Source organism: Vipera ursinii, assembly GCF_947247035.1.
Source record: "Vipera ursinii genome assembly, chromosome: 7".
NCBI lineage: Eukaryota > Metazoa > Chordata > Lepidosauria > Squamata > Viperidae > Vipera > Vipera ursinii.
Genome location: NC_139521.1, coordinates 28118459 through 28146014, shown reverse-complemented (window position 1 = coordinate 28146014; position 27556 = coordinate 28118459). Strand labels below are relative to the sequence as shown.

General features: G+C 39.4%; 1 protein-coding gene across 1 annotated transcript in view; it reads right to left on the bottom strand.

The window, feature by feature from the left end:
- The window catches only part of WDR17 (WD repeat domain 17), a gene marked incomplete at its 5' end in the record, with an annotated part of 122707 nt that overhangs the window by 34751 nt on the left and 60400 nt on the right, over positions 1-27556 (bottom strand). The window contains 6 exons of the mRNA XM_083367342.1: positions 4518-4582; positions 17105-17260; positions 19989-20114; positions 20882-21012; positions 22488-22637; positions 22738-22940. Coding sequence (XP_083223468.1) covers positions 4518-4582; positions 17105-17260; positions 19989-20114; positions 20882-21012; positions 22488-22637; positions 22738-22940 — 831 coding nt within the window. The remainder of the gene's footprint in view (positions 1-4517; positions 4583-17104; positions 17261-19988; positions 20115-20881; positions 21013-22487; positions 22638-22737; positions 22941-27556) is intronic.

Here is a 27556-nt window from a genome sequence, read left to right as displayed (position 1 = left end):
GATCATCCGTGGCTTCGGGGTGAAATATCATCAGTATGCTGATGATACCCAGCTATTCATCTCCATCCCGAACCAACCCAGTGATGCCCTCGATGTGATGTCCCGTTGCCTGGAAGCGGTACAGATTTGGATGGGAAAAAACAGGCTTCGACTCAACCCGGCCAAGACTGAGTGGCTCTACATACCGTCATCTCGTTTAGTTCAAGAGGTTCCATCTTTGACTATAGGAAGAGAGATGTTACCTCCCATTGATAGAGCACGCAATCTGGGCGTCCTCCTAGATTCACGACTCAGTTTTGAAGATCATATTGGAGTCGTGGCTGGGGGGGCATTTGCCCAGATTCGCCTAATATACCAATTGCGCCCCTTCCTGGACCGAGATGCCCTACGTACAGTCACCCACGCACTCGTTACCTCCCGTATAGATTACTGTAATGCTCTCTACATGGAGCTGCCCTTGAAGACCACCCGGAGGCTTCAGCTGGTACAGAGTGCAGCTGCATGGGTTGTGATGGGAGCACCCCGATACTCCCATATTACACCCCTCCTGTGTGAGCTGCATTGGCTACCGGTTGCCCTCCGGGTGAGATTTAATGTGCTGATACTTACCTTTAAAGCCCTACATGGCTTAGGCCCGGGATACTTGCAGGACCATCTGCTGCCGGAAACAAATTCCCATCGCCCAGTACGCTCACACAGAGAAGGCCTCCTCAGGGTACCGTCAGCTAGGCAATGTCGGCTGGCGACCCCCAGGGGGAGGGCCTTCTCTGTGGGAGCGCCAGCCTTATGGAATCAGCTACCCCCTGAGCTTCGGATGGCCCAAAATCTCCAATCCTTTCGCCGCAGCCTCAAAACACTCCTTTTCCACCAGGCTGACCTGGACTGACAGGCATTTTAATTAATTATATTTAGAATTTTTAATTTATTTTTAGTTTTTAATTTTAATATATTGCACAGATGATTTTAATTTTATTTTTATCTTAATTTCTGTACTTATTATATGTTTGGTTGTTAGCCGCCCTGAGTCCTTCGGGAGATAGGGCAGGATATAAATCCCATAAATAAATAAATAAATAAATAAATAAATAAATAAATAAATAAATAAATAAATAAATAAATAATGTTTTATCAGATACTAAATTAAATTGACTGAATTTAATACAATTAGAGAAATGGATAAAAATGGAAGAAAAATTCGAGGTGAAAGATAAACAGTTAACAAAATTTGAAATGATTATAAAAAAGTGAGGAAAATGAAGAATATATAGGTAAAGGAAAAATTGGGAAAATATGCAGAATATTAAATAATAATAATATAATAATAATATATATTAAATAATAAATATAAAAATATTAACTGAACTAGAAGATCAGGCAAAAGGTTTAAAATTAATCTAGGAAACAGATTTAGGAGAAATAAACGATAAATATTGGAAAAATATTTGGAACAGAAGAATATATAAGAATATGTCAGAGTTAAGGGAAATAGATATAAAGTGATATGTAGGTGGTACCCAACACCACGTAAATTAAATCAAATAGATGTTAAATATACAAATATTTGCTGGAAGTGCGAGAAAGAGATTGGAACATATAAATATATGTGGTGGGATTGTGATAGCGCACAAAAGATATGGGACATGGTGTTTAGGGAAATTAGAGAACTTTTGAAGGTAAATTTAGATATGTCACTGAGGATTGCATTACTGTTACTGGTGGAAAAACAAGATATAAATGAAGCAAAAAAGGAATTGATTGTAAATTTGATAATGGCAGCTAGATTAGTGATGGTTAAATATTGGAGACGGAATTGGGTTATTCAAAGAAATGAGTGGCATAATGAAATAAGGAATATGGCAATAAATGATAACAGAAATTAAATTTTAAAAAGGAATGATTAAAGTAAATAATTAAAATGAAATATGGGATGAGTTTATAAAAACAGTCTTGGTGGCAGGCAAAGGGAATAAACCTGCTCAAGAATATATGCTGTTTTGGAGGGGATAAGGCCACAATTGAAATATATTGTACATTGTTAGTTGTTATATGAGAAGAAATATAGGTAATAAAAATGGTCTCCCAGGGTGTGTGTGTACACAGTAGTATTTGTATTTTTTCATACTTTTTAAATTTAGATTTATATGTGTTTTGTTTGTAATTGAATAAAATAAAAAAATAAAATAAAAAAATAAATAAGAAACACAAACAATATAAAATTTAAAAAATCATCTGGTCCTTATCAGTTTTAAAAAACACAATCTCAGATGAACAACTATACTTGATTTATTACACTATGACTGTGTCATCATTTGTTTTACAAAAATAGAGAAGCCATGTGTGAAAAACTAAATACACCTTATGATTCAATAGCTTGTAGAATCATCTTTAGCAGCAATAGCATGAATTGTTTTCTGTACGACTTTTTCACTCTCTCACATCGTTGTGGAGGAATTTTGGCCCATTCCTCTTTACAATATTGCTTCAACTCATTGAAGTTTGGGGGCATTTGTTTATGCACAGCCACGGGATGTCCCGCCACAGCATTTCAATTGGGTTTTGATCTGGACTTTGACTGGGTCATTGCAACATCTTGATTCTTTTCTTTTTCAGCCATAATGTTGAATAGCTGATGGTGTGCTTGGGATCATTGTCCTGTTGTGTGATGCAATATTAGCCAAGCTTTTGATGTCAGAAAGATGGCCTCACATTTGACTTTAGAATGCTTTGGTATATAGACAAGTTCATGGTTAACTCAATGACTGCAAGGTGCTCAGGTCCTGTGATTGCAAACAAGCCCAAATCATCACCCGTCCATACCATGCTTGATGGTTAGTATGAGATGATTGTGCTGATTGTGTTTAATTTTCACCAAACCTGGAATTGTGCAATTAGCCAAACATCTTTGGTCTCATCTATGCAAAGAACAGTGTTCCAGAAGTCTTGAGATTTGTTCAGATGCAACTTTGCAAACCTAAGCTCTGCTGCCATGTTTGTTTATCATTTTAGAGAGAAGAGGCTATCTTCTGGCAACCCTTCCAAAGAAACCATATTTATTCAGTCTTTTTCTCTTTGTACTGCCATGAACTTTAACATGCTAACTGAAGCCTATAGAGTCTGAGATGTAACTTTTGGATTTTTTGCAATTTCTCTGAGCATTGCATGATAGGACCTTGGGATAAATTTGCTAGTACATCCATTCCTGGGAAGATTGGCAACTGTCCACTTGTGAATAATCTTCCTGACTACATGTAGAATGATGGACTTTAAATTGTTTGGAAATGGCTTTATGACCCTTCTTAGATTGATGGGCAGCAATAATTGCTTCTCTAAGATCACTGCTGATGTCTTTCCTCTTTGGCATTGTGTTAATATATACCTCAGTGCTGGAGACCAGTAAACTCCTAAAACTTCAGCTTTTATAGAGATAGTCACACTTGCTGATGATCAATTGATCAGGGGTACTTGATTAGCAGCAGTTGGTATATGCCACACTTGATTCCTATTTGTGGATGCTGTCTTGAGTTGAATTTCATTGTCTTCCTTAGTTCCACTGAGTACCTGACAAAGGTCTTTAGTTTTCTGTTGACTCTGTATAGTGCCAAGCATACACAGATCCTTCGGTGTGGTACCAAGCTAAGCTTTCTTGTGGTCAATCAAGGCTGTACTCAAATTGATCTATGTAGACCTTGAGTCTTGGAGAACCGTTCTATCAATGAACAACTGGTGTTTTGAGCCTCTACAGTAGTGTTATACCCAATGGTCTTCTGAGCTCTGCTCATATTAGTTGTTTGTATGGTCCTGTAGCTTGGCAGCTATAATGCCTACTGGCACTTTCCAGATTACTGGCTGGTAATTGGATGATGCTGTTCTTTTGAGGGGGGTATCTTTCATGATCAGCACTGTTCAATATGGATGGAAGAGCTTGCTATTAGTAGCTGGTACATCTGTAGTGCTAGGTGTTCATGCACTGCTAGTTTCTTTAACTAGCAGGTGTGGCTCATGTCAGGGCTGAGTGCTTTCCAGCTCTTCAGGTTCTCAATCTACTGTTGAATGCCTCCTCTTTAATGTAGGGGTGATAGTGTTGGTTACACCTCCAATTGTTCTTCTGATTCTTTTTGAGCCAGGATATAATGTGTAGTTGCTCCATCAAAAGTTCTGGGAACAGTTTCCTTTTCATTATGTTGAAATGTTGGTAACAAGCTGTTTCTCAGTATGGATGTAGGTCTTACCCATCCATACTTCCTTCAAACATTTCATATATACTTTCTTCATTAGATCTACAGTTGTATAGCATTCATCAAAATGTTTGTGTGTGTGTGTTTGTTTATAGAGGGGGACAGGAAAAGTGAGAGACAATAAGTAATTTCTATATCTTAGTTAAAACTGAGATATTTTCTTATGCAAAAATATACATTTAACTGTGCAAAAAACCCTACCTTCAAGCATTACACTTCCAGCTGCAAAATTTGAAGTCAATGTGAACCTGCAGTGCACTTTTTTTTTTAAAAAAATCTTACCTTTGCATCAATTTCTTCCAATATTTCATAGATACTCCTGGTGCAACTGACAGTGCTCTGTCCCACTGAAACAATAAATTGTGCTTATTATTTTCACCACAGATTGTGTGTGTGTTTAATAGTCTTTACTTTTACTTTTGTTAGTTCTTTCTAACAGGACAGCTAAAATATAACATTAATTTTTCAGTTTTATTTATAAAAAGAATTCTATAGGAAAACAAAAATCAGTAAAGAAATTAGTATATCATTTCTCACTGTTCAAGACAAAATTGGAAAAAAACTGTTTACTTCAAGACATATTTCCTCATGGACAATTAGGTACTTTCTGATGGATTATTACTTCTAATAATCATTATATAGTTAGTTACACTTTTTTAATAATAAAAAGATAGAAAAAGTAGTATTTTAGTGGCAATTAATATAAAAGTTGAAAATATTTGGACTGTCTTGGAATGTACCTACAGTGTTTGGTCTCCTGTGACTGGCTAAGTTCTTGCAGCTTTCTTGGCAGGATTTCAGAAGTGGTTTGATATTACCTCTTTCCTAGGGTTTCTTCCCAGAGTGGCTGGCCCAAAATCACCCAGCTTGGTTTGTGCCTAAAGGATGACTAAAATTCAGTCTCCCAGTTTGTAGCCTAATGCCTTAACCATTATACTAAATAGACAGTGTTATGTATGGGGTATAAGCAGCAGCTCTGCAGGTACCACCAGGTGGCCGGATTGGCTGAAGGGTTTTCGGCGGGAGATACAGATGGATGGATTGGCCATAGTGATACCTGGCTAGGTATATAAGGGGTCCAGGTAAGCCCCTTTGTTCAGTACGCACCTACCACTAATAAAGTGCTGACATGCGGTACTCATTGCCATGCGGTCCACAACCGACTACACAATAGTGGCGACGAGGGTGGGATTGCTGTTTCGCACAGAGCTGAATCACTAGCTGAAGTCACTAGCTGAAATCACTGGATCAGAGGAAAAGAATTCTTTTTCCCGATCCTTGCCGAAACAGCATCCTAGGACCGGTCAGACCATGGCAAAAATAACTCAGATCCGTGAGTTCGACATTCACCGGCCCAAGCGATGGGAATCGCACTTGGGCCAGGTTGAAGGCTACCTCCTCATCAACCGGATCACAGAGGATCGCACGAAGGCGGCGGTGCTACTGTACATCAGTGGGTCTGCCATCTACGATGTGGCCGTGGGGTTTTTCGCACCCATGCCTATCGCAACTGTTCCCTACCGCGACCTCATAAGAAAGCTGAACGGGCATTTTATGCCTAAGAGGTCTGAGATGTCTTGGAGATTCCAGTTTGCCAGCGGATCCAGAGGCCGGGCGAGTCTACAACTGACTTCATTGCGGACGTGCGACAAGCCTCTCATCTTTGCAAGTTTCCTGACTTAGAGGACCGCCTGTGATATTGTATCACTTTCGGGCTGAGTGACAAGCAGCTGCAGCAGAAACTGCTCACGAAGCCAAAAATGAGCCTGCAAGAGGTCTTGGATGAGGTCCAAGCATATGAGGCAGCCAGCGGCAACAGTCAAACAACCCACCGACCCAGCAGCAGCTCCGGGGGATCAGTGCACCAGGAGAGCACTGTGTACGGCGGAACGGACAATGATGAGGTGGCAGAGATCGAGGCACAACAACAACCAATGCAACTGCGGGTAGACCAGGGGGCTCAGTGGAGACCGATGGCGTCGCAGAGAGCTGCCAGAGGGGACAGTACTGACGCTATTCTGGAGCCGGAGCAACCAGTCCCAAGTGTGCTGGCTGCAGGGGGAACCACGCAAGAGTGACCTGCAGATTTCACTCGGCTAAGTGCCAAGTCTGCGGGAAAACAGGCCACATCGCTGTGGTCTGCCAGAGCCGTCAGAAGAAAGAGGACGCATCGTCAAAAGGTACTGGAACACCCCAAAATGCGACCTCCAACGCTGTAGTGAACCTTAAGGCCATTTCCCATTTGGGGGTCCATCGGTTACTCACCTCCAAAATTATGGTAGAAGTCCACTTGCAGGGAATACCCTGTAAGATGGAGCTAGACTCCGGAGCCACTGTCTCGATAATATCTGAGGAGACTTTTAAACAAGTATGCGGCTGGAGCAACCGGTGGGCTACTTTAAGACCGACTAACCTAAAACTAACTGACTTCCAGCATGCTCCCATGAAAATCAAGGGGGAGGCCACTCTGTTGGTGGGGTTGGACTGGTTCAAGGCTCTGGGCATAGGGATCTCAGGGATCCATAGGGTCCAGGCCACGAGCCTCGAATCCATCTGCGAAGCATTTGCAGACATATTTGAGGACAAGCTAGGTACATACACAGGGCCACCCATCAAGTTTAAGCTAAACCCCAACATCATGCCCATTAGAATCAAACCCTGAAGGGTTCCCTTTGCCCTTAAAGATAAAATAGAGAGGGAGTTGGACAGGCTAGTGGACCAGGGGGTGTTGGAACCCGTAGAAGGGGGTGAATGGGAGACCCCTATAGTTACCCCACTAAAAGCTAATAGGGAGGTGAGGATCTGCGCTGACTACAAATGCACTGTGAACCGGGCCCTAAATTCGCATGCTTACCCGGTTCCGATGGTCAGCCACATCCTCGCCTCTCTTCAGGGTGGTGCCATTTTTGCAAAGCTAGATTTGGCACAAGCGTATCAGCAGCTCCTAGTTTCCACGGAGACTGCTGACATGCAGACCATAGTAACGCACAGAGGAGCTTTCAGTTAACCGTTTACAGTTCGGTATCTCTGTAGCTCCAGGGATCTTTCAAGAAGTGATAGAGAAAACACTGAAGGGCATTCCAGGAGTACGCCCTTACTTTGATGATGTCCTCATCACTGGAAGCTCTGAGGAGGTATTGGCTGAAAGACTGCAGGCTGTCTTAAACAGATTTCACTCTGCAGGGCTAAAACTTAAAAAAGACAAGTGCAGCATAGGGATCACATCTACTGAGTTCCTAGGCTTCAGGATAGATGCCAAGGGGGTTCATCTTGCTGAATCCAAGGTGAGGTCAATAAAAATGGCCCCCACTCCAAAAAAAGGGGGAATTACAGGCATTCCTGGGGCTCTTAAATTTTTTATCATTCATTTCTGCCACACAAAGCTGCCATAGCTGAGCCTCTGCACAGGCTCCTAGACAAGTAAGCTGTTTGGAAGTGGACAAAGAGTCATGAAAAAAGTTTGTGGAAATTGAAAGAACTACTGTCTAGTAACTCCACTGTCACCCACTTCATAGAGTCAAAACCCATATGCATTGCATGTGATGCATCCCCATACAGAGTGGGTGCTGTAGTGAGCCATCTCGAAGACAATGGGGACCAAGTGCCCATTGCCTACTACTCACACACATTGTCTAGGATGGAAAGGAACTACGCTCAAATAGACAAGGAAGCCCTGGCCATAGTGGATGGGGTCAAGAAATTCCATGATTACCTCTACGGTAGGGAATTCACCATATTCACAGATCATAAGCTTCTATTGGGTTTGTTCACAATGGATAAACAGACACCTCAAATATTATCACCCAGAATGCTTAGGTGGTCCATATTCCTATCTGCATACTCTTGCAAGTTAGTGCACAAACGGGGAAAAGAGATGGGTCATGCAGACGGATTAAGCAGGTTGCCCTTAGACAGGGCTGAACCTGATCCAGCACCAGCAGCCCAGATACTGTACATTCAGGATCTCCCAGAGTGTCCCTGCAGGCAAAAGACATAGCTGCAGAAACAGCAGCAGACAGAGTCCTAAGCAGAGTTCAATCTTGGGTAGTCATGGGGTGGCAAGAAAAGACTCCAGGAGCTGAATTTCAGGCTTATTTCCATAGGAGGCACAAGTTGTCAGCACACAAGGGCTGCCTGTTATGGGGAAGTAGGGTAATCATTCCCGAAACACTGAGAAACACAGTCATTAAATCATTACATGAAGGACATCCAGGAATAGTCAGAATGAAAGCATTAGCAAGAAGTTATCTGTGGTGGCCCGGTCTCGATAAAGCTATTGAGGAACAGGTTAACAGTTGTTATGATTGCCAAAGGTCCAGACCTGAGATGCCCCATGCACCAGTATTCAAATGGGGACACACACTCCATGGTCCAGAGTACACATTGATTATGCAGGCCCTTTCCAGGGGCAGCTGTTCTTGGTGGTGGTAGACAGCCACTCTAAGTGGCTAGAAGTGATACCAGTCACTAGCATGACCTCAGCCAAAACCATCCAAGTGCTCAGGGGGCTCTATGCCACACATGGCCTTCCAGACGTACAGTATTAGTCTCAGACAATGGGCCTCAATTCACCTCTGCTGAATTCCAGGCATTCACCTGAGGGGATAGATGGGGAACTCATCAAATTTGCAGACGACACCAAGCTGGCAGGAATAGCCAATACTCCAGAAGATAGGCTTAAGATACAGAAGGATCTGGACAGACTCGAACACTGGGCACTATCTAACAAAATGAAATTCAATGGTGAAAAAAGTAAGGTTCTACATTTAGGCAGGAAAAATCAAATGCATAGGTATAGTATAGGTGGTACCTTGCTCAATAGTAGTAACTGTGAGAGGGATCTCGGAGTCTTAGTAGACAATCAGTTAAATATGAGCCAGCAGTGTGCTGCAGCTGCCAAAAAAGCCAACACAGTGCTAGGCTGCATTAACAGAGGGATAGAATCAAGATCAAGTGAAGTACTAATACCACTTTACAATGCTTTGGTAAGGCCACACCTGGAATACTGCATCCAGTTTTGGTCACCACGATGTAAAAAAGATGTCGAGACTCTAGAAAGGGTACAGAGAAGAGCAACAAAGATGATTAGGGGGCTGGAGGCTAAAACATATAGGGAACGGTTGCTGGAATTGGGTATGTGTAGTTTAATGAAGAGAAGGGTGAGGGGTGACATGATAGCAGTGTTCCAATATCTCAGGGGCTGCCACAAAGAAGAGGGAGTCCAAGGCACCTGAAAGCAGGACAAGAAGCAACGGATGGAAACTAGTCAAGGAGAGAAGCAACCTAGAACTAAGGAGAAACTTCCTGACAGTTAGAACAATTAACCAGTGGAACAACCTGCCTCCAGAGGTGGTGAATGCTCCAACACTGGAGGTTTTTAAGAAGAGACTGGACAGCCATTTGCCTGAAGTGGTATAGGGTTTCCTGCCTGAGCAGGGGGTTGGACTAGATGACCTCCAAGGTCCCTTCCAACTTATTATTATTATTATTATTATTATTATTATTATTACCTTGATTAGGCATGTTACAACGGTGCCCTTCCACCCGTTGACTAATGGATTAGCAGAATGCATGGTAAGAACAACCAAGGACGCATTGCGGCACATCATCAATGGCGACTGACATCAATGGTTGGCACAGTTCCTGTTAGCTCAACACACCACACCCTGCACTGCCACAGGCAAGAGTCCAGTGGAACTTCGTTGGGGCCGGAGGCTCATCACCAAATTGGACAGGCTGCTCTCTGATAGAGTGGCTGCTGAGACTGAGCATCCCAGAGTCTCCAGAGAATTTCTCTTTTTTTTTAATTTTTTAATTTTATTAAATTTATTATTTAAAAACATTGGACACAATACCAGTGAGCTGACAAACCTTTTTGTCTACAATGTTTAAATATATATATATACATGTATATATGTACATCAAAAATACACTTAAATACACTTAGATTACAAATCGGTGAAATATCACAATATTAAAAACAGTGAGCTAGTCTGTAAAACCTAATAGAGACCTTTCTTTTTATCCATCCAAAGATACAATTTGTTCCAAATTCTATAATAGTCTGATTGATCTTTATTCTTTAATTCCAAAGTTAATTTGTCCATTTCAGCGCAATCCCAAATTTTCCTAATAACCTCTTTTTCTCCTGGGATCTCATTCTTTTTCCATTTTTGCGCAAATGATATTCTAGCTGCTGTGATAATATGGATTATTAAGTATAGCACATCTTTAGGATATTTCTCTTTCGTGATTCCCAACAAGAAAAGTTCTGGACTAAACTCCAGATCTTGTTTCAATATTTCTTTCAGCCAAATCCAAATCAATCTCCAAAATTTTTGTGTTTTACTGCAAGACCACCACGTGTGGAAGTATGTGCCTATCTCTTCAGAACACTTCCAACATTTGGGAGATGCTGTTGTGTACATTTTGCTAAGCGGGCTGGGGGAAGATGCCATCGGTAAAACATTTTAAATAAATTTTCTTTATACGATGAGGCCAGTGTTATCCTTTTATTTCTATCCCAAATTGTTTGCCAAGTATCTAAGTCGATGTTATGTCCTAAATTGTTAGCCCAGGTCAACATGGGGTCTTTCACTTGCTCTTCAAACAGCTTATATCCCAAAAGTAATTTATAAAAATTCCTTATTTGTTTAGAGTCCGGTCCCAATAATATTTTGTCCAATGCTGTTTCAGAGGTATATATCCCCCATTCATTTTTATCCTTCCTAAATCTCGATTGGATTTGTAAGTAGGCCCACCAATCGAGTTTTATACCTTGTAATTCTAGTTCATTCCTAAGTTTCAATTCCTCCTCCTCATTCAGAATATCCTTGTATGAGATTATGTTACCCAAATCAAACAGATTTGGGTAAACTATCGCTTCAAGGGTGGATAGCCAGACCGGTATTTTGGTGTAATTGTGAGATCTAATTTTTTTCCAAGTATTAAGTAGCGCTTGCCTGATCCGATGTCTTTGAAAATGCGAGAAAAGACCTTGTTTCTCCGTCCATAGGAAAGCATGCCAGCCATATTGCAAATCGTGACCCTCTAAAGTTAATAGTCTTCTATTTCTCAAGATTACCCATTCTCTAATCCAGCTCAGGGCCGCGGCATGGTAATATAATTCCCAGTCTGGCAATCCAAAACCCCCATTTTCCTTCGTGTCCTGTAAATATTTCAATTTAATTCTTGGTTTTTTCCCCTGCCAAATAAAATTTAGTGATAATTTATCCAAATTTCGAAAAAATTTAGAGTCGAGTTGAATTGGGATATTCTGAAACAGAAACAGGATTTTAGGCAGAATATTCATCTTAATGACAGCGATTCTTCCCAATAATGAGAGTTTTAGGTTTCCCCATCTTTCCAGATCACCTTTTATTTGGTTCACTACATTATCATAATTATCCTTTTTGAGTGAAGTGCATCTAGCCGTAATGTTAATCCCTAGATATTTTATTTTCTTGACTATTTCTATATCCATGATTCCGGCCAGATTACCTTTTTGTTTATTGGTCATATTTTTAACAATCATCTTGGTCTTATTTCTATTTATTCGCAGTCCGGCAACCTCACCATATTTAGATAATTCTTCCAATAGCTTTGGTCCCGTCTGACATGGATCCTCCATAATAAAAACCAGATCGTCCGCGAAAGCTTGCAATTTAAAGGTTTCCTTTTTAATGGTTAATCCTTTTATCTTTGGGTCGTTTCTTATAGTTCTCGTTAATACTTCAAGAGTCAATATAAACAGCAATGGTGATAAGGGGCAGCCTTGCCGTGTTCCCTTTTGAATTTGAAACTTGCTAGATGCTTCCCCATTAATAATTATTTTTGCTTCCTGATTGTCATAAATTGCCCTAATTATATTTATAAATTTTTCACCCATATTCATAAAGCTAAGCTGTTGGCACAAAAAAGACCATTTAACATTGTCAAATGCCTTTTGGGCGTCTAAGAAAAGTAATGCCATCTGTTGTTCGCTATGTAACTCATAGTACTCCAATGTATCTAATATTATTCTAATGTTGTGCTTAGTGTGTCTCTTAGCGAGAAAACCATTCTGATCTGCGTGTATGAAATCATTCAGAAATCGTTTCAATCGTTCCGCTATAATTGATGTAAATATCTTGTAGTCCGAGTTAAGAAGTGATATGGGTCTGTAATTTTGGATTAATGTATGGTCCGTGTTATCTTTCGGGATAAGGGTTATGTTTGCCTCTAGCCAAGATTTAGGCGTCCTTGCGCCTTCTAATACTGCGTTAAATACCTCCACTAGGGGTTGAGCTAGGATATTTTGTAATTCTTTATAAATTTCTGATGGAAGACCGTCGGGTCCCGATGCTTTATTATTCTTTTGTGCATTAATAGCTTTTATCACCTCAGATAGTCGAATTTCCTCGTTTAACATATTTCTGGTATCTTCTGTGACCTTGGGTAGTTTGGCTCTTTGAAAATATTCCTCCATTTTCTCCACACTTGCCTGACTATCTTCTTTGTATAAACGTTCATAAAATTCCTGGGCTATAATTTTTTTTTCCTCCTGGTGGAATATTCTCCCTTCCTCATCTCGTAGTTCGTGAATCCAGTTTTTCCCCTTTTGTTTTCCCAATTTATATGCGAGCCACCGGCCCGGTTTATTTGCATTTTCAAAAAAAATTTGTTTCGTGTTTCTCAATTGTTGTGCTAATTTCTCTTTGTCTAGAATGTTAAGTTTGTGTTTAATCAGATCCATAGATTACTTGATATTCTCTTTTTGTGGATCTTGTTGGAGTGTAACTTCTAAGCTCTTATATTCCTCTTCTAATCTTTCCCGTTGTTGTCTTTTCCCCTTATTTTTATATACCATATATGCCCTCGCTACCCCTCTCATCATTGCCTTAGCTGTATCCCAATTGTTTTGTACTGAGGTGTCTATAGCTTTATTTTCCTTAAAGAAAAAACTTAGTTCTCTCTCCATCTTAGATTTGAGTTCGTCTTCTTTTAAAATTGCTCTTTGAAGCGTCCATCTGGGTATTTTTTTGGAACCTTTCCAGATAAGTTTAATAGGATTGTGATCTGCCCAAGTACCTGTCGCTATATGTACCTCGTCTATTTCTGAACTAATTTCTTTCATCATCCGTACCATGTCTATTCTAGACCATGAGTTATGTCGGTTGGAGTAATATGTATATTGTCTAGCCTTACGATTTCTTTCCCTCCAGACATCTTGGATATTTAGTTCCTCAGCCAAGTTGAGAAAAGATCTCGGTAGAGTTCTTCTCTTCTTTTTCCTAAGCGTCTTTCCCATATAATCCAAATTTATATCTAGGATAGCATTAAAATCTCCTATTAAACAAATCTCCTCATAATCAATGCTACATATCTTATTGTGAAGTGTTTTGAAAAATTGTTCTTGGTTATGGTTTGGGGCATATATCTCTACCATCATGACCTTCCTGTGATTTATTATAACCTCGACTATCAGTATTCTACCCTCTTTATCGTTATAAATTTGTTTTGCAGTCAATTTTGGGTTTACATATAGTGCCACTCCTCTCTTTTTCTTGTGTCGGTCTAAGGAAACGAATAGGTTCCCTATTCTTGGTTGTACTAACAAATATTTTTGTTGTTCCTTTATATGGACTTCTTGTATTGCCACGATATCCAATTGTTGGTGAATAAGCCTATTAAAAAATTTCCGCCTTTTCACTGGCGAATTCAATCCATTAATATTCACAGACATAATACTACACTCACCTCCCTTCATCTTACTTATTTCTGGTTTTTGTGGATCTCGTGATTCGGGGCTCTCTCTCTTCCTTGTCTCTAGTTCCATGTTTCTCTGTTAACTCACCGGATTTGTTCCTTCTATCCTCTGTAGCTAAGATCTTCCCAACCATTGCCACACGTATTGTATCTCTTTCTCTTACCTCCCTTCCATCTTGATCTTCTAAATCTACTTCCTCTTGGCTATGGAAGTGGCGTTTGTAAAAATCTTCTGCCTTCTCTATCGTGTCCAGTCTATGCCTTCTATCCTGCCACGTAACTAGGATACCCTCTGGAGTTAGCCATCTAAAGTTTACATTTTCTCTTATTAATTTAGATGTTAAGAATTGATAGCCGCGTCTCAGATCCCTCATCCTTTTAGGTATCTGTTTAAGGATGGTGATTGGTTGGCCCCGAAATTCTAATGGTTCCTCTCTAGATCTATGCAGAAGCTCATCCCGAATTGATTTTTTAACTAACCTTACATGTACTTCTTTTGGGACGTTGTGCCTTCTCGCATAATTAGTTTGAACCCTGTATGTTTCATCAATTTCCGCCAGCATTTCCTCCTTCCCTACACCGAGTGCCTTTGCCATCAGTTCTGCCATCATGACCAACAGATCTTCTCCTCTTTTTTCTTGAACGTTTTGGAAGCGTAGATAATGAGCAGCCTTTTCTGCTTCCAGAAAAATGACTGTTGTTTCTAACTCCTTATTAGCCTGAAGGAGTGTTTCATTTAAATCATCTACTCTCTTTTCCTCTTTTTCCATTCTAGCCTCCATATCTTGAAGTCTTTGTTCATTTTTGACTAATTGTTGTTGAATCCCTTCAAATTTATCATCTATCGCTTGGATTTTCCCCTTTAATTCACCAGTGTCGTTTCTTATTTGGCCTATTTCTCTCTTCATCTCCTCGTGGTTTTTGGCCATTGCCTCGTGTAGGTTTTGCAAAAGGGCATGTAAATCTTTAAAGGAATTCGAGTTAGATCTTTCCCTTTGCAGCATATCCTCTATAGATTTCTGATTGGAGGGACTTGAGGCCATCCCCTGTCCCTGTGCTGCCGCCTTTTTGCCAGCGCTAGGCTTAGTTGCTCCTGAGATACTTGTCATGTTTCCCCAATTATAACAGCGTTTTATCAATGTGTAATACCCTGAGTCTTATATAAACCTTTTAACTCTATGACAAAAGATATATAAAACAGTTACCACCAGATACTTATTACCAACTAAGCAATTTATATAATAGAATTCTATAGTATGAATATATTCAAAGTCACGTTCTTCTTTTTTTTTTCCCCGTTTCCGGCGCAGAAATTGGCACCTTTTCCGTCTTCCTCTGCTGTCAAAGACCAGTAGGTGTCCCACTAAACAAACCTCCAGTTACTAAATTGCTATATCAAATGGCCGCCCGTGACAAGTAGAGTAGAATTTCAAAAGTTTCAAAAGTTCACAAATTCAAAATTTACCAGGATAGACCAGACTAGACCAAGCTGATCGCTTTCCACGCCCGACAATCCAGAGTTCAGTCTGTAAGGCTCCAAAGCTCAGACTTTGACCTGTTGTAGCTTATCTCCAGCTAGAATACAGTCATATAGTCTTCGGCTTTCTTTCCCTTGCTGTTTTTGCCAAACGCCTCCCTCAAGACTTCTATCGCCACTTATTCCCTCTCCGTGAGGCTCCCACTTCGAACCAGTACCTCTTTCACAAGCGCTTCCTATTTAATATTCGGATACACTCTCCGTCAGCTCCGCTCTACCGTTGTCCCGCTGCTTACGTGCTAGCTCCGTCCCTCTGTCAGATCTTCATGTCGGCCATTACTGGCCTCCTTCTCCCCGGTTCGCTCGCATCAGACTTTCTCCGGATCTTCAACACGAACCGCCGCTCATGAAGGTTCTCCGGGCTGCCTGCAACTTCGGATGTCCCTACAGGACCTCCTGAAGCTCCGAAAAGCCCCCGCGAACACTGGGTGAGAGGTTGTGCGTGGAGAGAGCTCCGTTCACACAGCCGCCCGCTCTGACAGTTGGCTCCGCCCCCCAGAGAATTTCTCAATAACGACTTGGTTTGGGCTAGGAACTACGGGCCAGGTCAATTTTGGATTCCGGGGATGGTGGTTGACAGAACTGGGCCATTGTCCTACATTGTAGGGGTGGAGGGGAATCGCCAGATCAGGCGTCATGTAGATCAAATCAGGAAGCGGGTTCCTGAAGGGTCTCAGGGTGACCAATCACCACAAAAAACATTTGAACCAAATAAAGAGGACCAGGGACTGGGTCAAACAGAACATTGGGACCAGGGCTCAACCATCACCGATGATGATTTGGAAGACCAGCAAGGACTGAGACAGTCTATCAGGACTCACAGACCACCAACATACAGTATCTTGCAGGTTATGTGCAATCTTGAACAGGCCCAGAGCTGTTCACAGAATATTATGGATATTGTGTTGTAATGTAGTATGCATGCCAATTGTATTCTATATGTTTTTTTTTCTTTTAAGGGGGAAGGGGTGTTATGTACAGGGTATAAGCAGCAGCTCTGCAGGAACCACCAGGTGGCGCTGTGTTGTGGCCGGAATGGCTGAAGGGTTTTCGGCGGGAGACACAGATGGATGGATTGGCCAGAGTGATACCTGGCTAGGTATATAAGGGGTCCAGGTAACCCCCTTTGTTCAGTACGCGCCTACCACTAATAAAGAGCTGACATGCAGTACTCATCTGTTCCTTCATTGCCATGCAGTCCACAACCCACTACACAATAGACAGTATTTGAGACAAGTCAAATACACCATAAAATCTTTTTTTGGGAAGTATCGAAGAATTGCATGCTTAAAGTATAATTGAATGGAACTGATTTATTAAAAGTAACCGTATAATACAAAGACAGAGATAGATTTTACTCAAATATTTCTGGTTAAAATTAATGCAAAAAAGAAACAGAAGACCATTTATATAAAAAAATAATTGACAGGTTGCCCACCATTCACTTATTTAAAAATAACTCTTACTCCTTAGACTATTTGCAATCTTTTGCTCCCTTTTCCCCAATATTTTCCTTTAAAATTATTTACAATATTAGTATTGCATATAATATATTTATGTACTGTAAAATTGTCCAGGTGCTTACCTCTCCAAGCTCCACCATAAGTTCACAGTATCTCTGAATTTGACCTAGTCTCAGATGTATCTCTGCTGCTTCTTTTAGCCTTTTCTCCTTGCTAGGTACACCAATGCCTCCTCCAAATTTAGACATCTTTACTGTTGTAAGTTCTTGTGCTTTGGACTACAAGGATAAAACCAAAATAAATTGTTTCTAAGACATGTGCAAAATGTTGCAGGCATGAACTGTTCTGAACATTTAAATATTCAAGAGATCCATGCCTAAACACATGTGCTTTGATTTGTATACATAACAAAATGAAGCTGTTTTGTTCAGGGAAAAGATACAAATATGGGTAGTTCTGTACAGAGGTAATCAGAGGAGGAAAGGTAGGAAAAAGTAGTATATCAGCAGTGTTAGTGGATGAGAGCAGACAGGGAAGATAAGGTGCTGGGAAAAGTAGGTGAGTAGATGCTGGAAGAGGAAAAAGTGGAGTGTGTCTTGCCCTATCATTCTTAACCTATCTACCTTGTAAAAATCATTCCAAAATCTTTCTGGATTTGATCTAATATGGGAAACAATCAAATTTATAGTTTTTTTAATCAAAGAAACAGTAGAACTTCAATATTAATTTTTCTTAAGCTAGAAAGAAAATGTATTTTTCATTTCATGCTTAGCTGGTTTCTTAATATATGATCAATTGTCATATAGTTAGGTTCTCTCCATCTGTAGAATGGTTCATATTTAACATAATTGTTCCCATCACATACAGTAGTTAATACTGCTATGATTATGTGGAAGATGGAAAAGAGAGAATGAATGCTGATATAAATGGGAACCCAAAGAAATCTGCTTTTATTTGTGACTCCCTGTGGGTGCAAGACAATATTCCAGGGGGTGCAAAAACTTGGGTTTAGAGGTTTCAAAATTATAGTGTATATGCATAATTCATTGCCATTATTTCTAACTTTTGTAAGGGGTGTGAGAATATATCAGAAGTGTTCTAGGGGTGCGGGGTATAGAAAACGTTGGGAACTGCTGCTCTAAGCAAAAAAAAATTCTGGTAGATCACCTAGTTCAGTGATGGCGAAACTTTTAGAGACTGAGTGCCCAAACTGCAACCCAAAAGCCACTTATGTATCATTGGGTGCTGGGTGGGCATGACCCATTGGGTGGGTGTGGCCCATTGGGTGGGCATGGCTGTGGTGGTAATGGCAGACTGGGTGGGACTAAAAAGTTCAATCTATTCCAACTTTGCAAGTTTTTTTTCCCCACGAGAAGTTGGAATTAATTGATTGAACTTTTTTTTTTGCATACGGCGGCGGAGGCCTAAAGCGAAAAGGTTTTATAAAACCCAGCTGAAGGCCTAGGACTGGGGTGACGGCACATGTGCCCACAGAAAGGGCTCTGCGTGCTACCTGTAGCACACGTGCTATAGGTTCGCCACCATGGACCTAGTTACAGAAAGTCAGCTATCTGGCAAAAGATAATACATGTGCCTTAGGAACAGTGGCTCCTCTTGTATATTCCTGGGCAGTTCATTTCTAATTTGCAAGAACTGTCTTCTTTTTATGTTTTTTCTGTGGACATTTATAGCAAACCTTAAATGGAATTCATTGGGAGCAAATCATACTGAAGAAAAGTACATCTCTTTGTTTCAACTCAGTTTGCAGATGTGTTTGCAGAAACATCCCAAATGTTTCAGGTGTAGATACTTTAAAATGTACAAAAAGGTGATCCATTATTAACTGCAACAAGATAATGTTTCTGTCATTTCTGTAACAAAAGCTGGCTGTTGATCTGTTGGTTTAAAATATTTCTTACAAAACTTCACAATAATTCAACCCAATACTGTAGTTCTTGTAATAAAAAAGTTTCACTCCAATGAAAATTCTTCTTAGAAAGAAAAACAGTATTTCTATTCTTGTATGCCAACCTAGCAGTTCGAAAGCATGTAAAAATGCAAGTAGAAAAATAGGGACCACTACAGTGGGAAGGTAACAGTGTTCCGTGCGCCTTTGGCGTCCAGTCATGCCGGCCATATGACCACGGAGACATCCTCGGACAAGCGCTGGCTCTTCGGCTTTGAAACGGAGATGAGCACCGGCCCCTAGAGTTGGAAACGAGTAGCATGCATGTGCGGGGGAACCTTTACCTTTACCTTATAGCTAAAGTAGTAAAATATGCATAGTAATTCAGAACAGAATTATTGTATATTTTGACATTTGTACACTAAGGATATGATTATCATTTGTAACTGCCATGCTTAATCTAATGAGGAAAAATGTAAGCTAAACTAAATATAGAGTAAAAAACATTTAGATCTATAATCACTGCCATTCAATGGCTCAAGTGCAAGAAGAGATATTTTAAAAGAGAAATGTCCAAGAGTGGGTTTCAAATGTTTCTTCCATCCATACTGTTTTAGAGAATTTTGTTATAAATATTCTTTGCAAATATTTAGTAACTATGAGGCTTCCTTTCATTAAAGCTATACCGATCTGTAACTGGTGTTGTATTATGGGTCCCCACAGTGCCAATGAAGTTGTCAATTAAACTTCTGCTCAGTTTAATTGAGAAGACAGTTTTCAACATTTTCTCTAGAGGTGTGGGAGCAGAAAATCTCCAATTAGCAAGAGTTCCCAGCTCGTTGGATTACTCCCCCAGGACTGAAGCCAAAGTACTCTAGCCCCCAGAGTGCATCACTGTAATTCGTAAGGAGGGATCAAAGGAAGCACTTTGCCATTTGTGCTGCCTAAGTCACTCTTTTGTTCTCCTTTGCTACCAAAGCAAATAATGAGAGGAAATAGGAGGAAATAGGAGGAAGATCTGTGGGGAAAATTATGGCTACATAGACATGCACTGCAAAATCCAAAATGATGTAAAGATATTCAGTCTGAATAAAACTTACCATTCTAAATTTAACCAAATGTTTCATATGCATAATTCCTTTGCAATAATTCTGTGGGAGCAAACTATCATCTTGACCCTTTATTACTGCAACCAGATCCCATAGGTTTTTACTGCCTCCTCGGGGCTGAAATTATTTTTTTTAAAAAGGAAAATATTGTTAATGCCATATTAGAATACAGCCTGCAATTAACGTCTTTTTCAAGATGCTCTCTGGAAAGTATTAAATTGACTGGATTCATGGAATTTAGAGAGGCTCTATAGGTTGCTCTTTATTTCTAAGTGTCTGTGATCTTTTGCTATTTCTGTCACTATAAAATTTTATTATTTTAGATTGGAACTAATTTTTCTGTGCATGCTGGTAATATAAGAACTAGCTATTATCAGCAATTTAACTGGTAATATAACGACTAGTTATGATGCTTTTAGTAAAAAGTCATATAGTGAAGATGTGAATTCAATAAATATATTATATAATTGCAAGATTATGGCATTATACTTTGATTTACCTTGCATAATATACCCTTTGGATTATTTATGTATAGTTTTTACTAGCCTAAGAACATAATAAAGTCTTTATACAATTCAAATTTTCCTCTATAATTTTCAGGTATTTCTAGACTTTATAATAAAATCTTTCAACAGATAGCAAATAACAAAGAAAACTGCAGATTATTTGCCTGATTTAAACCAGGGCTTCTATATTACATATAAAGAGTTTAATCGTTTAGAATGATTCAAATCTGTACCATTTAATTCCCACTTAAATCAATAAGCCTATTGACTAAGCTAATTTCAGTGAACTCTAAATTCAATATTAATCCATATACAATAGAGACTGTTAATGAAAATTCTATATTGCATATATAATTTTTTTTAAAAATTAATACTTACTGATAAACATTCTGAAAACCACCTTAGCTTTCTTCCTCGAGGATTACTGTTTAATTTCTCTATTTCTTGTTTAATATCCCTAGATGCTTTCCCACATAGCAAAGGAGGAGCACCTATTTCAACCGCACGATCTATTAAAAACCAATAATCAAAATATTTGAAAAGAGAATTGAACATAATATCAACATATATTTTGCCTCATAGATGAAGACAACTATGCATGCCAAACTTGGTTTTCTGACCCTCTCAACTTCACCTAGGGATTCTACAGTAACATATCAACAGATTTCACCATCTGTATTGTTCTGTGGTATGGGCAATTATCCTGAACATTTCTTACGTCTGTTTCTATTAAATCTGCTTTCCATTATTGCAATTTGCATATTGCAAATCTTGTTTAAATCAGGCAAGAAAATAGAATGTTTAATGAGTATCAGAATGAGTCCCTGAGTATAGTTTGTTATTCAGTAAGAATTCATATTCTGTTTCACCATTAGTTATGCAAAACCATTTGTGATAAAGTTGTAGACATTCATGAACATAATAAACTATAATTTCAGCTGAAATAGGAATAAATATCTTTATATGGAATTTGTCAAATTTATTTGTTCTTATTTATTTGTACATTAATGATAAGGTGTATTAAAAGTAGTATTTTATTTGGTACATGCTTATACCTATACACAAACAATAAAGCAATACAATTAAAAGGTATTTAATTTTGTACATAAATAAAAATATAAACAAACAGTTATTTAATTATTTTACAGAATTTTATTATCCCAGTACTACCATTATTTTTTCAACTATCAGATATTGCTACTTCTTAAAGAGAAGAATATATCTCTAAAACTTCAGGAAATCTAACTCAAAAAAATACTTCAAAGAAAAATCAATTCTAAACAGTGAAAACAAGATAGTTGTTCACTCTAATAAGGGGGGCAAACATGGAACTAAAATGTGTACCAAATCCATCAACACATTTAATTATCAACATACAGCAACCTGCAAGAATAGAGGGATAATGAAAATACAATATCAATAGGAATTATGTATAATGCTTAGAGCACAGGTCCCCAACCACCAGTCCATGGACTGGCACTGGTCCGCAGCATGCAAGCAACCAGGCCAAGCAAACAAACGAAGCCCCATCCATGGGATGCAGGTAGTATGCGAAACCACACCCCCTGTGGTCCACTGAAAAACATTTCTCCATGGCACTGGTCCCTGGTGCCCAAAAGGTTGGGGACCTCTGGCTTAAAGTGAAAAAGTGAATATAACTCATCTATGACCTGAAGAAAATACAGTGGCACCTTGGTACTCAACGGCTTTGGAACTCATCAAATTTGGTATGCAACACATTTTGATGCAAAATTTGTCCTGGTACTTAACATTTATTTGGTACTTAATGCACAAGCTAGAACTTTGTCGGTGTTGGCTGACTTGTGACTCACTACATTATTCCTTACGGAAAAAAGTGTTTGGTAATCATCATTTTTGGTACTCATTGTGCCTTCGAGAACAGCCTTTCACAAAAGCCATAGGAAAATATGTGAAAATACGACCATTTTGTATATAATCTGCTCACATGCCATCATTTACCCACCAATGTTTCCAATTATCTCATCCCATGATCTGTCTGCCAAGATGCATAAGTGTAGAGGATTTATCAGAGGTGTTAAAGACCAAAGTCTCACAGTAGAATCTCGGGAACAAGAGGCCATAGTGAAGGGGTAGCTAGGATGACAAGCTAATCCTAAAGAAAAGGAATTAAAAATTTCAATGACATATTTTAAAATAATAGGATTTTCAAAAGGAATATAAAATGTACAAAAACACAAAATCAAACATGTTACCATAAACATCTGCACCATGATCATACACTGTGTCCAGGCATGTACCATCTCTTGTGTCCCATACTTTGATTGTATAATCCCAACTGCCAGATATCAATAGATAAGGTATTTCGGTATTCCACAACAATCCTCGTACTGGTGCTTTATGCCCACTAAGAATATTGATACAAGCATCTTGTGTGTAATCCCATATCCGAACAGTGCTATAAAAAAAGATGGCATTTTATTGCAATATTTTGATCATTTCCAGATAAAACCACAAACCTATTGCGGTGCATGAAAGAATCTTGATGAGACTTTGTCACAGCACAGTTTCCTGCGCTTTATCATACTATAAAGTAAGAGACATGATCTAATTTAGTGAAAAACTAAGACCTGATGTTCCAAAGTAGTGATTTTTCATAGTCACAGAAATTGTCATATCCACTCTAGAATTTGAAAATAACATTTATTTTTTTATTTTTTTAAAGGAACATGATATTTTATTAAGTTTTTATAGTTACAAATCTTAAGTGTCTAATAAGCAATGAGTTATCTGGGTTCACATATTTAACATTAATAGTAATACAGCTTCCATTTCTACTCTCTATTGCGTTTTTCTAGCCATTTATAAAAATTATCCAATGTTTGAAAATATTCTGTATCTTCTTTCCCTTTCATTTTCATTGTAAGCCTATCCATTTCCGCACAATCCAAACTTTTCCTAATTATATCTTCTTCTGATGGTGTTTCTTCATTTTTCCAATATTGTGCAAATGTAATTCTCACTGATACATGTAATATTAAATATATACATTTTTGACATAGTTCTCTGTAATTATACCAAGAATAAATAGTTCTGGCTTAAAATCTACATGTTTTCTTAACATTTTCTCTAGCCACATGTGTATTTTTGACCATTATTATTTTTTTTTTTTTGCCTTATTAGGGCATGTCCACCAAAGGTGATAGTACGGGCCTGGCTTTTGCCTACATTTCCAACAGTTACTAGACATGTTTTTAAACATTTTTTCTAATCTTGGAGGTGGTAGATGCCATCTATAAAACATTTTATATAAATTTTCTTTATAAGTAGCTGCCCTTGTTATTTTATAATTTCTTCCCTACAAATTTTGCCATTTTTCTAATTCAATCAATCAATTTATTACAGCCAAATGCCACGCATAAATCAAACATCCAAATAAAACAAAAATAAACAGAACCATCACAAGAGGACATAGCAATACATCACAATGATGTAATCAATGGGCGCCCAAGGTCTGCCTAGTTTTAGAGATAGTATATCAAAAACACCCCTTCATGGATTACTGCCTTGTCGTGGCGAAGGGGCTTGCGTAATTCAATGAAGCTATGAGCTATGCCGTGCAGGGCCACCCAAGACGGACAGGTCATACCAGAGAGTTCTGACAAAACGTGATCCACTGGAGAAGGAAATGGCAACCCACTCCAGTATCTTTGCCATGAAAACCCTATGGACAGTACCAAAAGGCAAAACGATATGACGCTGGAAGATGAGCCCCTCAGGTCAGAAGGCGTCCAATATGCTACTGGGGAAGAGCAGAGGGCTAGTACTAGTAGCGCCAGAAAGAATGAAGCGACTGGGCCAAAGCCGAAAGGACGGTCAGCTATGGATATGTCTGGTGGTGAAAGGAAAGTCCGATGCTATAAAGATTTTTTCTCCATAGGAACCAGGAATGTAAGATCCATGAATCAAGGCAAGCTGGACGTGGTCAAACAAGAGATGACAAGACTAAACATTGACATCTTAGGTATCAGCGAAGTAAAATGGACAGGAATGGGTGAATTTAATTCAGATGACCATCAGGTATACTACTGCGGGCAAGAATCCCTCAGAAGAAATGGAGTAGCCTTCATAGTCAATAAAAAATAGGAAAAGCAATACTGGGATACAATCCTCAAAATGACAGAATGATCTCAGTTCGAATCCAAGGCAAACCATTCAATATCACAGTAGTCCAAGTCTATGCCCCAACCACTGGTGCTGAAGAGGATGAAATTGACCGGTTCTATGAAGCCCTACAGCACCTTATAGAACTAACACACAGAAATGATGTCCTTATCATCATGGGGGATTGGAATGCTAAAGTAGGAAGCCAAAAGATAACTGGAATAACAGGCAAGTTTGGCCTTGGAGTACAAAATGAAGCAGGGCACAGGCTGATAGAATTTTGTCAAGAGAATACGATGGTCATAGCAAACACTCTTTTCCAACAACCCAAGAGACGGCTTTACACATGGACATCACCAGACGGTCAACACAGAAATCAGATTGACTATATGCTCTGCAGCCAAAGATGGAGAAGCTCTCTATACAGTCAGTAAAAACAAGACCAGGAGTTGACTGTGGCTCAGACCATGAGCTTCTTGTTGCAAAGTTTAGGCTTAAATTAAAGAAAGTAGGGAAAAGGGCTAGGCCACTCAGGTATGAATTAAATCATATCCCTGTTGAATATACAGTAGAGGTGACAAATAGATTTAAGGAATTAGATCTGATAGACAGAGGGCCTGAAGAACTATGGACAGAGGTTCGCAACATTGTACAACAGGTAGCAACCAAAACCATCCCAAAGAAAAAGAAATGCAAGAAAGCAAAATGGCTGTCTGAGGAAGCTTTGCAAATAGCTGAGGAAAGGAGGGAAGCGAAAGGCAAGGGAGAAAAAAAAGATATGCCCAATTAAATGCAGAATTCCAAAGAATAGCTAGAAGAGATAAGAATGCCTTCTTAAATGAACAATGCAAAGAAATAGAAGAAAACAATAGGGAGGACCAGAGATCTTTTCAAGAAAATTGGAGAGATGAAAGGAACGTTTCATGCAAAAATGGGCATGATAAAGGACCAAAACAGCAGGGACCTAACAGAGGCAGAAGAGATTAAGAAGAGGTGGCAAAATTACACAGAAGAACTATACAAGAATGAGCTTAACATCCCTGATAATCACAATGAGGTGGTCACTGACTTCGAGCCAGACATCCTAGAATGTTAAGTGAAGTGGGCCTTAGAAAAGCTGAGCAACAACAAAGCTAGTGGAGGTGACAGTATTCCAGCTGAGCTATTCAAAATCTTAAAAGACGATGCAGTAAAAGTGCTACACTCAATTTGCCAGCAAATTTGGAAAACTCAACAGTGGCCACAGGATTGGAAAAGATCAGTTTACATTCCAATTCCAAAGAAAGGCAATGTCAAAGAATGTTCAAACTATTGCACCATTGCACTCATTTCACTTGCTAGTAAAGTTATGCTTAAAATCCTACAAGCTAGACTCCAGCAGTATGTGGATCGAGAACTACCAGAACCACAGGCAAGATTTCAAAGAGGCAGAGGAACTAGAGATCAAATTGCCAACATACACTGGATCATGGAGAAAGCTAGAGAGTTCCAGAAAAAATCTACTTCTGCTTCATTGACTATGCGAAAGCCTTTGATAGTGTGGATCACAACAAACTGTGGCAAGTTCTTAAAGAGATGGGAGTACCAGACCACCTTATTTGTCTCTTGAGAAACCTATATGCGGGTCAAGAAGCAACAGTGAGAACTGGAGACGGAACCACTGATTGGTTCAAAATTGGAAAAGGAGTCCGGCAAGACTGTATACTGTCGCCCTGCCTATTTAACTTATATGCAAAGCACATCATGAGAAAGGCAGGGCTAGATGAATCAAAAGTTGGAATTAAGATTGCTGGGAGAAATATTAACAACCTAAGATATGCAGATGATACTACTCTAATGGCAGAAAGTGAAGAAGAACTAAAGAGCCTCTTGTTGCGGGTGACGAAGGAGAGTGCAAAAGTTGGGTTGAAACTTAATATTAAGAAAACCAAGATCATGGCATCCGGCCCTGTTAATTCCTGGCAAATAGATAGGGAAGAAATGGAGGTAGTGACAGATTTTATTTTCCTGAGCTCCAAGATAACTGCAGATGGGGACTGTAGCCAAGTAATTAAAAGACGCTTGCTCCTCGGGAGGAAAGCCATGGCAAATCTAGACAGCACACTAAAAAGCAGAGACATCACCCTGTCAACAAAAATGTGTATAGTCAAGGCTATGGTCTTCCCATTTGCAATGTATGGCTGTAAAAGTTGGACCATAAGAAAGGCTGAACGTCAAAGAATTGAGGCCTTTGAACTATGGTGCTGGAGAAGATTCCTGCGAGCTCCTTGGACTGCAAGGCGATCAAATCGGTCAGTCCTAGAGGAGATCAACCTTGACTGCTCTTTAGAAGGCCAGATCCTGAAGTTGAAACTCAAATACTTTGGCCACCTAATGAGAAGGAAGGACTCACTGGAGAAGAGCCTAATGCTGGGAAAGATTGAGGGCAATAGAAGAAGGGGACGACAGAAAATGAGGTGGCTGGATGGAGTAACTGAAGCAGTAGGCGTGAGTTTAAATGGACTCCAGAAGATGGTAGAGGACAGGAAGGCCTGGAGGAACATTGTCCATGGGGTCGCGATCTGTCTGACATGACTTCACAGCTAACAACAATGTCTAGTAAATGTATGTAGAAATGTAGCTGAAATCTTTTAAAGCCTGTCTTAAAATTATGAAACAGATACCATATTTAGAACTTAAAACAAAAGATTGGGATATTCCAAAAAGACAGGTGATTATATAAGAGGAGTGTTCTGACTTGGCTTATGAAAGTGATATAGAACTACAGAATTATAACAGAACTATCTATTGTAGAACTGCATTGTTCAAGCTATGACAAGTAACCATTAAATACCATTAATACAGATTGTACTATGGGCTACATGAAATCCTTATCTGCCCAATTTGTCTACTCTTCTGACAGTTCACACC